The sequence below is a fragment of the Eubalaena glacialis genome, chromosome 2 (genome assembly GCF_028564815.1).
Source record: "Eubalaena glacialis isolate mEubGla1 chromosome 2, mEubGla1.1.hap2.+ XY, whole genome shotgun sequence".
NCBI classification, from domain to species: Eukaryota; Metazoa; Chordata; class Mammalia; order Artiodactyla; family Balaenidae; genus Eubalaena; species Eubalaena glacialis.
In genome coordinates, this window is record NC_083717.1 from 116,392,125 (window position 1) to 116,407,028 (window position 14,904).

Below are 14,904 nucleotides of genomic sequence, written 5' to 3' on the forward strand. Positions count from 1 at the left end.
GCGACTGACCCTTGAATGTCTCTGGGGCTGACTTGTTACCCTAAACCCAGTCAATTTCCTATTTGTTTCCTATTCCTTGCCTCATCTCCAGGCTGAGAAGCGCAGCCTGCATTGGGCAGGAAGCACTCAAGGTAGCCACAAGCTAAGTAGCCCTCTGTCCACTCGGGACCCATCCCACATTCTCACAGAGTCCTTCGGGCTGCAGAGCCCCAGAAGGTTATCCATGGTTTGTAGACCCCAAGAGCCCAGCCAAGGACAAGAGTCACTCAGTTATGCACTAGAGTTCTGGGCTTTCAAAGTGTGTGGAACACCCCGAACTAGAGAGCAGACACCTCCAGATAGTGACTGGAGAGAAGCAAAAGCACATGCAAAGGGAGGATGAAAAAGTCACATCTAAATTGGGCAGAGCAGGTAGAGAATTTGGGGAGAAAGCTGGCACATTCAGGCTACATTTACTGGATACGATATTTCGGAAAATCAATTTGAATTCTGTGACTCTGACATCATCCCTTTTAACTGCATCAGCAGAACCTTAAACAGAGGAGTAACCTCTCCCTTCCTCAGTTACCCTTTGGGCCAGAATGTTTAGTCTAGGAGGAATTAACAAGTTGCTAGGACAAGAAAAGGGGAGTCATGAGGGGTGGGGTGAGCGGTTGAGACATGATATCCAACAGCACAAATCTCCCGGCTGCCTTTCCCGGCAGTCAGGTCATTCTGCTGCATGCAATAGGTCACGGGAATGACGCTGCTGTGACTTAGCTTGGCACAGTTGAGATCTGGTTATTCGGAGCTGGGAGGCAGGAAGATAGGGATGGCCCTTCTCCTTTTGTTAACAGAAAAGTGTTTAAGCATCCTTACTGCTCAGGTTTATCCAGTAGCTTCAATTCTTCCTCTTTGGATGTCTCATAATACTTTCTTATTTTAACGAGTTCATCCTCTTGGGCTCTCTGTGTTGAAATAGAAACAAAACACACACAAAAAGTGAGCAATGAGAATCGGTCTAAAGCAGTGTGTCTCAGAGTGTGGTCTCTGGACAAGCAGCATCAACACCACCTGTCGCTAGTTAGAAATGCCCATTGTTGGCCCTACCCCGGATATAAGACACTCCAGAGGTGGGGGGGGGGGGAGCTCAGCAAGCCCTCCAGGTGATTCTGAGACATGCTAATGTTTGGGAATTACCGGCTAAACTAAATGGTCATAACAAGTGACCTTAGCTGGATACAGAAGCCAGGACATTTGATTGCTAACCTTTGAATCCCCTGCATCTTTCCCTGTAAGATAGGATAAGGGGCAAGTTGTCCTTAGTATTTGCTTTCCTCATCCTCAGAACCAAACAGCCCTCCTAACTTACGTAGGCTCCTGATTTTTAAATTTCTGGTCAGCAGGTTCTCTCTGTCTGAATTTTCTAAGCATTCGTTGTCCGCGCCACTGATTTTGGCGTTTAGTCTCATACTTTCTCAATTTGCGCAACTATGTCAGTTGTATGTAGTTTACCTCTACTGTAAGCTAACAAGTACCAATCATGTGCACAGTCCTGAGCCCGAGGTAATAACTAAAAGCATCCTAGAAGGCACTTTGCCTTTTACAAAGTCCTCCGACATCAAGTATTGCATCCTTGTTTTAAAGATGACTCCACTGAGGCTTACACTCAGTACCTGGCAAACAGCCTGACTTGGAACACCTTTCTTCCACAATACCATGATGCCCTCCAGGTATTCAACAAATGTGCCATTAGCTCCCGATGGCCTAGGATTTGTGCACCTTCTTTATTAACGAAAGCCTTCCTGATAGAAACGTGGGAAGTTCCCACCCCGTCCGTACCAAACAGTTCCTGATACATACAAAGGATGTAGATAGAAATGTGAAGGGAACTGGCAATCCCGCTAGGCTGGATTATCACACTATGGAAATTTTCTCTGAGACACTTAAGGTCCCAGGGGACCTAAGTATTGAAATGAAATCGTTTTTTGAGCTCGGTAATCATAGCATGCTATAGAGCTCCGGGTAGCTTCCTGGGAAATAGCATTACTTCAGTAAAGAGAATCTGTTTCAGTCTATGTTTTCAAATCCTAACAGAGTCAGCGAACCAGAACAGTTAACAATTATGGGAATTGTGACTCTCCTGTGTCATGGTCTCAAGAAAGCCTGACAATTACGCTGGTGATCTCCACATATAACCCACATTTGAAGACCATATATGTGTACAGCACTGTTTATTTTCAAAATACACTGCTACTGCTGCATAGATTGAATTCTCTTTTAATACTCACAAAAATCATGCCGAGCCCATTATAATCCCCATTGTACTGATAAACAGGTTTAAGGAATTTAACTGGCCTGAGGCCACTCAGCAGTAAATGGTAGAGCTCGACCTCAAACCTGAGAGTATCTCACTCTAAATCCAAAACACACACCCACCATCCTATACTATTTCCCACGATCAATGCCGTCAGCTCACTTGGGCTAAAAGTAATTATGCAAGCTGGTAACAGCATCCCCCCCATTCCTCAGAGGATGACACTGGTGTACACCAGTGTTAAGCTGGTAACTTAGCTTCATGCACTCTGATTGCAAGCCACAGGGCTGGGCTGGGTTCCACGGCACAGAAGTGGCCTCCACATTGAACTGCCCTCCCTTGCAAAAGAAATCTACTAACCCAGATACCACAGTGGGGGGTCAAGAACCTAGTGTTCGCTCTCATTTGAGCTTGCATTTCTGTGCCTTAATCTCTTCCATGCAATGTCACAACTCCCACTGCCAAAGAACATGAATGGCTCAGTGACTTTTCAGGTGGAAGGAGCCACAAATAACCATTTTCTAGACATTAACTTTTTTTAAAGTTAGTTAAGATACAAAAATCTGGAAACTCTGGCTCCGTAGGTGTTTGATACTCACGTTTTCATATAAGGCCGCCAGGGTTTCCAGATCAACCACAGAATCATCCACGTTAAAAATGGCTGCCGAGCCCCCAAAGAGAAAAAGAAAAAGGATAAGAGGTTAGATTGGACTCCCCTGCACTCACATTTACTCCATGTCTAGCTTCCAAGCAATGTAACATTGCCCCCTCTCACACAGGTTGTCCTTCGGCTCGTTCCAGCTCCCTTTCCTTTTGCACCAGGGGCCCCCGTGAAAGAAACCGAAATGGTTCCGATCACTGGCCTGAGCCTTGGCCCTGCCTGGTTTAATTCCTCAAGCTCTGCATCCTTTCTGCAGTTTAATTTAGGCTCCACAGGAGAAGTGTTTGTGCTTTAAAACTAAATCAGTTTGTAGGTTTGAAACACAAGGTTAAATCTTTCTTCCCGGCTGGTAATTGAAGAGATTTAGTACCTGATGCACCAGAACTGACTCTTGCCCATTACCAGGAAGAGAGAGAGAAAAAAAGACGATGTTGGCAAATTAAATGAATTCAGGCATGTGATTTCAGGCACCTTTCCATGGCCGCTGCAAACATCTTGTTTGGATTAAAGAGACAAGAAAAAGCAATAATTGCATCAGTGGCAAATTAAGATTATGGAAACCTCCCACGAGCCAGTCTTAAGGCAAGTTCTCATTCCCATGGTTTTATTTGGATCCTATTTGCTGTTCTGTATGTTAAATAAGTTATTTAGCTGTTAACTAATATGCCTGTGATTTCATCTAGAGAGATTCCTTCCCATATACACCAGCATACAAACATTGAGATTTTAAAGCCTTAATGGATTTGGCAATCAAAGTGCTTGAAATAGGCAGCTCCACATCTTTAAATAATTATTCAAAACTAATAAGGTTTGTTCCCTCAACCCCACCTCCCTTCTCTGACTTTACATTGTGAAATTAACCAGCACGCTAGTAAATTTTCTCCGTGGCAGGCTAATTAATTTTATTAAACCAACCAGTAATATTTAGAATGCCTTAAAATTCTGCTCGTCAACCATTGTTCTGTTCGTTGGCACTACACCACGGTTTTTGGAGAAGGTAGGGATCAAGGTAAAGGGCAGGTTGCTTCCAAATTGTTTTGCTTCTTCTGTGGTTTAGAATCACATGAACCCCTTTATACAATCTTAATAAACTTAATTAACGGAGCTAAGATCATGTAACTTCACAGAACACCGAGAAATGTACTTAAAATTCCTTCATAGGCCACCTTCTCTAACTTAGAGGAATTAATCATCAAGCTATTCCTCAGCTACGTGGGGTAGTGAGAAAAGAGGTTAATATGCTAGTGACAAAGTCAGTCGTCTCAGATTCCACCAAGACAAAGGAAAATTACCCTTCTGAAAAGTCCAATCTGAAACCACAAAAGAAAAATGTCGCTTGAGGAAAGAAGGCAAGAATTTACCCTCCCAGGAACACTGTGTGTGGGGATAATATGAATTCACTAACTTATTAGATGGACCAGGCATTTTTCAATGTCTGATGCTTTAAAAAAACAAAAAAATGGCCAGGAACAATGTCTAGTTTATGTAAATTCTAATAGTCTCCTATAAAAATCGGCCAACGGGAATGCGATAAGAAAAGGTAAAATTCTAAAAATAATTTATCAGAAACGTTCACTCCTAAACTAGGTACTGCACATGAACTGCAAGCTTACATATAATCAAGTAATCTTACCTAATGGGAAAGAGAATGATCTGTTGGCTTCCTTTCCTAGTGAGTAAATATTTGAGTTTCAGAAGTTAATCAGTCTGGGTCCCAGATACACAGTTTGATGGGTTATACCCTCAGCCAATTCCCCCGCAGTATGCTAGGAAGCAGAGGAAAACACGTAGGGAGGATGGGACTGGAGAACAAGCATGGGCTCTGGCGACATTCATTCGTTCATTCACCCATCCCTTGAATAAATGCTTGTTGAACGTGCACCAAGTTCTAGAAACGGTTCTAAAATGCTGTGATTACATAAATCAAATGTGTGTCTGAGACGTTCAAAGCACTTGATCTCATGAGATTTATACTCCACCTTAGGGGACAGAAAATAAACAAATAAACAGTTACAGATAATGATATGAAGAAAGCAGAGACATGAGCAACATGACAGAGGTTAATGGATGAAGGCTTCTTTGAAGAGGTGACATTTAAGCTAAGAGCTGAGCAGGTCAGTTCTGTGAGTGTCTGGGAGAAAAGCCTTCCAGGGAGAGGTAAGTGCAGAAGGATATTTCTAATCCTGATAAAGGAACAAGCTCAAGGTTCAGAAAAAGACCGAGATGACTGCTGTGGAGGGAGCAAAACTTACTACGTGATCCTGGCAGGTTCAGCTCTATGAACCTCAACATATCCATAGAATGGGTCTAATTTCACTTACTGAAAACATTAAGTGAGGTTAAGATGTATGCTTGGCTCAGCGTATAAAGCATGGTGTGAAATCAGAATGGTACCTACAAACTGACTATTGGGATGTTAAATATACACACTGTGGATGTGTTTTAATGCTTGTTAATGTCTTATCTCCTTCAACATCTGGAAAGAATCAGAGAAAGAAGACTGCCATTACTGAGTAGTTTGTGTTATAAATGAAACTTTCTAGAATTCTGGAGTGTTTCAGATAGGAGCAGTTGCAATTTAAACCCTTTTGGTCCTTCAAAACCCTGCTCGAGACCCAACTTCGGGAAGCATTAATAGAAAACTTACATGCACAAAAACTCTAATTACAAAAAATAATGTATCGAATGTCTTAAGGGAAATATAAAAAGCTAACCTTCGGGTCCATTTAGAAAGCTAACCTATTTTTACCTCTCATTTCCATCTTTCCCACCAATCCACGCTTCATCGTACCACCCAAGTTTTTTTTTTTTTTTTTTTTTAAAACACAGGTCTCAAAATTTTACTTGATGTTTAAAATACCTCAGATGTCTTTCTTTTAAATATTGGGTGAAGTCCTAAGGCCTTGGCCTGATTTTTGAGCCCATTCCTTTCCTAGCCCCGAGCTACACTTCCAATCTCATCCTTGGGGGAGGAATGGGGGAGAGGAAGAAGTAGACTGAGAGATTAATTTAGGGTCAACGCCAAGTATTCCACTGAGATTTCTCCTCTTCCACGAGGATCTTAAAAGTAAAATAAAACTCAGTGGTGGAAGCAGCACTGTGAAGAGATCAACTGGTTGAGCCCAAGAGCTTAAGGAAATTAAATGATTTCAGGGAAGGTTAGGTTATTGGCCAAAGGGTTGAAACGTAAAAAGAGCCTAAGTCCTGTGACTCATAGGAGAGCTGTCTTGCATGTACATAATCCTACCTCCTATTCACCATGAACAGTTTAAGTTCGTACATAGGGCCAGAATCCATACCTGAACATGCTATTCCCCAAATACGGGACAGTGTATTAGAGAACTGATTCTTTTTTTTAAAAATTTATTTATTTATTTATTTGGCTGCATTGGGTCTTCATTGCTGTGCGCGGGCTTTCTCTAGTTGTGGTGAGCAGGGGCTACTCTTCATTGCGGTGGCTCCTCTTGTTGCAGAGCACGGGCTCTAGGCTTCAGTAGTTGTGGCGCATGGGCTTAGTTGCTCTGCAGCATGTGGGATCTTCCCGGACCAGGGATCGAACCCGTGTCCCCTGCATTGGCAGGCGGATTCTTAACTACTGCATCACCAGGGAAGTCCCTAGAGAATTGATTCTTGAAGGCACTCACCAACCAACATAGAAGCATCCCATGAACCCATTTAGTTAATTGAAGATTACATTGTAGAAAGAAATCAGTCATTTATTAAAATATTTTTGTAGTTACCTAGGATCAGGTAGCCCCCTCCACTTTGTACTTGTAAACGCACACTCTCTCTATTTCTCTTTCTCTCACACACACTCACAGACAAACACCCTCTTTACTGTAAAAGTTGAATAAGCAAATGCCAGCCTACACAATTCTCCAGTGCGCCTCAAAGCCCTGATACAGTAATTCCAAGTACTTCTAGCTTTGCTTCCATCTGTATGGGGCTCATTATACCAACACTCCTGCATGTGGTGTCAGAAAGGTGAAGTGCCAAATCCACAAAGGGGGGACCCCCAACAATTCATTGCTTCTGCGGTATCAATCATGGCTGGTGGTTTTTACTTTTATCTCCCTCTCTCCTTAGTTATCCCCACTCCCACTGTCAGTTCAGTTAGAATATTTCACCTACACTTCACAATATGTCGAAAGGAAGTAGACACACGCTGTGAAAAGCTGGTAATTTTATTGGGTTCCTTTACCTTTAAAAATCTGTTACTTGGTCAAGTCTGGTTTCTGGGCTCCTTTTTTGCAGGGAAATTGAGGCAAACGTTTTTATGTGGTCCTCTGGTGCCTGCTCTGTACTCCGAGAACTATATACACAAGGATCATTAGAGTAGGGTTTCGCCCATTAAGATATAATAACCGTCAGCAGGGACAAAAAGCAGATCAGTATCACAAATTCAAACTAACAGGCGCACATAAAAACTATGTGCCTGCTTAAGGCACAGGCACGGGGTCAGGGTCTTACACAATAGGTAAATTCCCTCTCTGGTTTGGAGACAGCTTTTCACAAGACCAGGGTAAGGAGAAAGAACTGGCAAGAATTCTTGCAGCCCTCCAGCCATTTTTAACCCTGAACGCTTTTCTAACCCCAAGTGCACCTCGTCCAAATAAACACAGGACAGCGTTTGCTGTTTTGAAGGACTTCTAATTAGCACAAAACAAGTACTTACTTAAGGGCGCTGTTCTTGTTGACAGAGGAGCATCTTTGGGCAAGAAACACGTGGCAGACTGAAGTAGGAAAGGCACACTCTGTTAGATTAGCCAAGGTAAACCTGGTCATCCAAGGTGTGGAAGATGTCACCGAAAGATGGCTGCTTTACCAGGCTTTGGCTGATGTGGGTTTTAAAAACAGCCTCTATTAGCCCACTGTATGCTTCTTTCTCTGTCCTTCAGTAGTTGACATGACACCTCTTCACAAGCGGGTGTATAAAAATCCTTTGCAAATGGACTAGATTTATTCTCAGCCCAAGAAAGCAAAGATGATTACTGGATTATCAATAGAAATTATTTTGTTAGGGCTTCCCTGGTGGTGCAGTGGTTAAGAATCCGTCTGCCAATGCAGGGGTCATGGGTTCGAGCTCTGGTCCGGGAAGATCCCACATGCTGCAGAGCAACTAAGCCTGTGCGCCACAACTACTGAGCCTGTGCTCTACAGCCCGCGAGCCACAACTACTGAGCTCGCATGCCACAACTACTGAAGTCCACATGCCTACACAGCTCGTGCTCTGCAACAAAAGAAGCCACCGCAATGAGAAGCCTGCGCGCCGCAACGAAGAGTAGCCCCCGCTCGCCGCAACCAGAGAAAGCCCGCACACAACAACGAAGACCCAATGCAGCCAAAAATAAATAAATAAAATAAATAAGTTTATGAAAAAAAAAGAAAAAAATTATTTTGTTAACATTGTTAGCTCCTGAGTAGCCAACATAAAACTCACCTGTTTCGACCAAATGACTGATATTTTTAGGGCTTGATAAATAATTTGTAAGGAAAAGAGAATGGAATGGGGAAAGTAATATGGAAGGCCTTGGGTTTTTTATTTTATTTCTTTTTCTTTTTTTCTTTTTTTTTTGGCCGCACCATGTGGCATGCAGGATCTTAGTTTCCCAAACAGGGATAGGATCAACCCGTGCCCCCTGTATTGGGAGCACGGAGTCTTAACCACTGGACCACCATGGAAGTCCCAGGCCTTGGGTTTTTTAAACTCTCAGGTAATCTACCCCTCAAACCTGCCACAAACCAACTCCTCTGACCTCTCTCAAGAGAAAGGCAAGGATGTGGGGTCATGGAAGGAAGGAGCCTGTGGTAGAATCTGAAAGCTGAGGGAAGGCAGAGCAGGGATATCTCCCCACAGTCTCACCTCCCAACAACGAGGCCATCACTGAGAATGAAGACCAAGCTCGTGATGAAACTGGGCAAGAGGTGAAAAGAAGGGGGCTGGGCAGAGAGGAGTGTGAAGGGTGAAAGAACCACACAGAGGCCAGGACAAGAGCTGCACAGAACGTGCCCTGCTGAATGCTCTGTACCCAAGTCTCTTCATGATGGCCATAGCTCTCCTATAGCCCTTCCTCAATACACCTCACTCTTTCCCTACTGACCACCATGTTCCTCCTCCGATTGGCACCAGGCACACCTGTGCAGACACAGGTACGGGCCAAGCCTCATTCCATGCACGTATCCAGATGAAATGCTGAGGGCGGCAATTATTACGCAGCTTAAAGGCATCTCTGTGCACTCCACCAGAGGGTGGGAAAGTAGGCAGACCATACCGGAGATGAATACTTAATCACTGAGTAGCTAGCCTTTATCGGGAGCTTCCTGTGAGCCAGGCATTGCTCTAAGTGTTTTACATTTAATCATATGAGGTGGCTGCTACTGCTGTCCCAAGTTTTATAGGTGATGAAACTAAGGCACGAAGTCACAAAGCATGATTTCCCAAGCTCAGTTCCATAACCAATGACAGGACTACGATTGTACTTCTTTTAGCCTTTATAAGTGTTAGACTAGAAATACTCACTCCACCTAAAATTCTCACCACCTTAAAAAAAGAAAAATCAGTGAACCAACTACCCACAACAGTCCATACAGAAACCTCTGCCTCTGAATGGCATCACATGCTTTTTACATCAATCAGCAGTCTCCCAGTGGGAACCACAGACAGCCCATGCCACGAAAATGTCGTTTGTGTATTGTACAATCCATAACCTCACCATTATTTAACTATTGCGAATACTTAATTTGATTCTAGTATGCTATCTTAATATACGTCATAAGACAAACTTCAATCTTTGTTAACTACTCGCAGTTATTGACAATAATCAATACTGTGGTTCCAATCATGGCAAAAAAGAATTTCTAAAAAAAAGGAAAAAGAAACCCGAAACTTGAAAAGGCATTATCTTAGAAGAAAATCTACAGTAATATAAAGTCCAATTTTCTTGAAAAGATATTAATAATTGCAATTTTATACTGCATGCCAGAACCAACTAAAAAGGGAAGCGAAGGCACAGAGAATGAAGAAACACAAACAAAAGATGCCTCCAGACACATAAAGAATAGCAACTATAGAGGGAATATATTTTACGATCTTATCTACATTGCCAAATGCCTGCTAGTGTGTCATGTTAGTTGTTAGACCTTTAGTCGAGCTTTGATGGAAACAGGAGGCAAGTGTAAATGACACAGTCAACAGGAGCTGGCTGGCAGGTGAAAGAAATGACAGTCCCAAAAGGGACACATCTAATCTGTTCCCAAAGCTCCAAATCACTCAATCTTATAAAGCAAAAATCCCAATTCCTGCCTAAGTCCAGGCATGTACTCTGCCGCAAGGTGCCATTTTATAGGTGCAATTAAAATTGTCCATGGTTCAAACCTCAAAGAAGGGCACAGGCGAAGAATTCACAGAACGTCCCCTCTATTCTCTGTAGGGCAGTGGAATGAGAAACAGTTTGGGTTAAGCTGCTTCTGTTCTTCCATTAGTTCTGGTTCTTTTAAGCCAAAATTACATTCCAGGCAGATTGGATGGTCTCAGCCAGTTGCCTGAAGGTAAAGTACAAAGAAATGCCACCCTCTGCTTTCTGGATTCAGCTCTGAGAGTGAAGGAATGCACAGGGGTTCAGAGAGAGGTGGGTGGGATCCCTGCTGCTCAGGTGTTTTAGACTTGGTGGGAGAAAGAGAAAGCTGGGAAAGGAAATATAGTAGCGTTAGAACTACTGTTTATATTCATCCCAAAACTGAGCTCTGTCAGTCCTTAATAAGTTGCTTGACCCTGGCGCCTTCCTTTGGTATGACAGTAGGTCGTGACCACCTGTCACCTTTGGTGGGTAAACTCCTTCACACGTGCCTTCCTCAACTTGTTCTTTTACTTTCAACATACGGGGATTTGGTGGCGATGGTGAGAGGGCAATTAAATAACGTTTTCTGATTCTAAAATCTGGTTTTAACTAAACTTGACAAAATAAACAAGTTGGCTTCAAAAGGTTCCTGCAGAGAAACCCCAGACTGAAGATAATCCATCAACGATAAGAAAAATGGCAGAGCAGAGGCTCTGATTGCTAGTACAAGTTCTTCATCAGTCGTGGAATGAATTAGAAGCAAGGGCAGTTGAATCGGATTTGCCAAGATGTTGACCTCCATAAATTATAATAGAATTTATCCAGAGACTGTTTGAAATGTGGGTTTAAGTCCACGATTTTTAATAATAAGCCTCACCCTATTTATATACTGAGCCTTGAGATATTAGCTGTTGAGAACTTAAAGCCATCAAAATCAGTAAGATATTTAGAAATATTAATCTCATTTTAATTTATACCTCTGCATACATTTTATAATGTGAATATTAGTTCTGTCACACATTTACATGATGTACAAGTTCTTAAAAACGTATCTTGAGAAGCATGCTCTAAAACTTTTTACTGGCAGGGGTGCACGATAAAAATTTTGGTCTTTGAGTATAGGTCTTCCAGGCTAGAATTAGAATGTTCCTCAGGGAAGTCCTAGACAATTCACGGTGAACTTCAGATGCCTGGTGAAATTCATTATGTTTTAGACAATTGGCATATAAACCTTGACAGAGATTTCCAGAAGTTATTAGGCAAAAGGGAGCAAAGTCCAGTGAGCATTCTCAGATCTGGGTTTTAGACTCTGGGCATACAACTAACTGAAATCCTCTTACATTTTGATTTGGGATTTCTAAACAGAAAGATAGTCTTTGATGCAGCTGAACCCCCAAACTGAGATTCTGGACTACTAGGAACTAAAGTGAAAAATGTTTTATTTTCATGTTAGATTAAATATTATAAATATGAATTCTGAGTGTACGGGAAATTCCAAATAGATGCCAGGAGGTTTCTGGCACTTAGTCTGTTGCAATGCATACGGAGGTTTATATCAAGAAGAGTCAACAGCAATTTTCCATCTCCCCTGGGAAAAGAATAAGAGGAAATCACTAACGTGGAATGAAAACACTAATTTGCAATCATGTAGGCAGTCACTGTGTCCAAGGATGCCAAATGCTTTTAAATGTAAGTCGTCCAGTTTAGCAGATGGAAAACCAGCAAGAAGTAAATCACTTACTCGGAATCTCTCCTGGACCAAATACAAGTGCAGTGGTATTACGATCAGTGTCCTGAAACTATTCTTCCTCCACAACCAAGGTCTTGCCTTTAGTCACGCAGTGCTTTTAAACTTCAGTCAGTACAGGGATTTGGCTTTCTCCCACAAGATGTTCCACAACATTTGGGTAGAGAGAAACAGATGAGGGTGGCTACCTTTGCGGGGATGTTCTGTCTCTAACCCAGCCCCATCTACTTAGTGTCAGGCTAGAATTTTCAGATGCTCATTGAAAACTTTTGCTGAAATGTCGCCAGTCATCTCAGACTCAAATCATCCAAAACAGAATTGACCTTTTTGCTTCTACCCATGCTTTCTCCCCTGTATTTCCATTTTACGTTTTTGGCACCATTATTCACATTCTTGTTGAAACCAGCAATCCAAGGTACATGTAAGACTTCTCCATCACTGTGTGAATCCGATGGGACTAACCGTAGCAATCCTCTCTCCAAGTATCCCTTGTATATGGTCTCCTCTACATTTCCACAGACACAGCCTTAGTTCTGGCCTTCGTCATTTATTATGTCAACAATCACCGCCCCTTTCTAACAGATCTAGCCACCTTCAGGACTATTTTTGTTTATTCATTCAACAGACGCTTGATGACCCTCCTCCTCACCTAGGTGCCTGGCACAACAAGGTGCTAGGGACACATCAGTGAGCAATCTCCATCTTGGAGCTTATATTCTCGTGGTGGATGTAAGTGAGAAGTAGATGAACAAATAAAATATTAGCTGCTGTGCAGAAAATAAGAGAATTAACTTAGGGTGACTTAAATTAGGGAAGAGGATCTGGGAGGGCCTCTTTGAGGTACGTGGCTGAACCCCAGCAAAGAAAAGGAGCAAGCTATAAAGAGTGGGGTGGAAAAGCATGCCGTGCCTTCAAAGACACAGAGGAAGGAAAGCACTTGGCCTCTTTAAGGAACCAGAGGACCACTGTGGCTAGAGTGCAGGGAGAGAGCAAGGGAGCACAGCCAAGTGAAGGAGGAGGTACAGCTGTGGCCAGAGCATGAAAGGGCTTGGGGGCCAGTCTTCCATGGCCTCAGAGATATCTCTGCACTCAAAATCAGATCACAGCACTGCCCCTTTTAAATTTGAAATTCTGTCTCCCTGTTACTGATGAGATAATGTTCAAATTTCGTCTGATGATATTCAGGGCCCTTCCTGGTCTGGATGTTACTTGCCTTTCCAGCACTTTGCCCTGAAACAAGCCACATTCACATGTAACGTATATACTCTAGCTGTGCCTCTTTCCACATGTCTTCTTTCCTCAGTTGGAAAAGCTCCTTCTCTATGTGACGACCGCCGTTTCATCCTCTAAGACTCATCTTAAGTTTTACAGGAGGAGCCAATATACTGCTCTCTGTTATTTCACAGGAAACTCTATACTGTGATCTTGTGATACTTTGTACATCTCTCCCACCATCCTGTGAACTCTTGAGAATGTGAGAGTATGGATCTTATGTGTTGTGGCGGTCATAGTGTCTGAAACAGAACTGGCATTCAGTACATGTTTACTGAGGGAGGGTGGGAGGGAAGGAAGAGGGAGGGAGGGAGGGAGGGAAAGAAGAATGAAGAAGTTTTGCCCAAATGCACTGGAATGGAATTCATGACATTCTGATTTCATCTAGTCTAAGGTTTAGTCTATTCTTTAAAATCAAATTAAAAACAAAAATCACTTACTGAGTGACATTTACATATGATACATTAGCCCAGTTATTGGTAAATGATGCTTAATTATCAGAGAAATTCTGAGCAAAGAAATGCTACATGTCATAAAGGAACAAGCACTGGCTCTGCTACTTGCTATCAGTTAAGACCTTGAGGTACTGAGCCCCCAAATTCCACTTTGAATATACACTATAGGCAGTGTCTAATGGACAACAGAGAAGTGCCCACCTTACAAATGAAGAAAATAAGGTTGCTTTTTAAGAGCTGAACAAGTAAAAACTGGATTATCCATCTGTGGGAGGTAACTGTGGGCTGAAACACCCAAAACTATTTTCAAGGTGACCAGCAAAAGGGAAAATGGCATAAGCAAATATCTAATGCCAAGTAGAGACAAGCGACACGGACATAACAATGAACAGATATGATAAACATTTTTGTCATGACAATGGAAAATTCTCCGATCTTCTCTGAGTGAATATACTAGCTTTCCGGTTTATACATCAGCTCCGTGTAAGTTTGCACTAAAGTGCAAGTTAGTGCACCTACCTCTGCACACTGACAAAGATGAATATATGACCAGAAGGCTGAAGAACAGTCTCCCAACTGTGGTCACCTCACCGTGGTTGACATGCTGTATGACCTTGCCTGGCTGCCAGCTGGCCTGCCCCAATCAGATCTCACGACAGCTACCCCTCTTACATTAAAACAAACGTTTAGGTCAAGGTCAGCACAGGGAGTCCTTTCATCAGGATGACAACACAAGGCCAAGTGCATTCCATTCACGACCAGACATGGATTCAGAATGAAATGTACCTGACACAGCCCGGGCTCCTAAGTGACCTTCAGATGCCAGTGTCAGTCAAATGATTCTGAAGAGAAATTAAGCTCGAGTTATATTGCTATATTCATCTGGAATGCATTACTAAATGAAGACATGAAATGGAGATAATTTTTTTTAACTTAGGAGCCAACTCTGTGGTGGATAACAGAGATGCCCTGAAGCAAGAGAAAGAATTAAAGTGGTGTCCATGAGTCCTAGAAGTCTGTGATGCTACAATCAACATTTCCAGTGCTAAAATGTAAGTTCACGTCTACTTCATATAAACATGTTCTTGTCCAGAGTAGAATACTGGAAAAGGTCTCGGTGAACTACTCTCTTATTC

At 42.5% G+C, this 14,904-nt stretch overlaps 1 protein-coding gene across 2 annotated transcripts in view; it reads right to left on the reverse strand.

The window, feature by feature from the left end:
• FMN1 (formin 1) overlaps nt 1-14,904 on the reverse strand; it is a 414,086-nt gene that overhangs the window by 158,380 nt on the left and 240,802 nt on the right. For both annotated transcript variants that reach the window (XM_061180550.1, XM_061180551.1), the window contains 2 exons: nt 2,896-2,957; nt 859-947 (listed from right to left, as the gene is read on the reverse strand). In XM_061180550.1, coding sequence (XP_061036533.1) covers nt 859-947; nt 2,896-2,957 — 151 coding nt within the window. The remainder of the gene's footprint in view (nt 1-858; nt 948-2,895; nt 2,958-14,904) is intronic.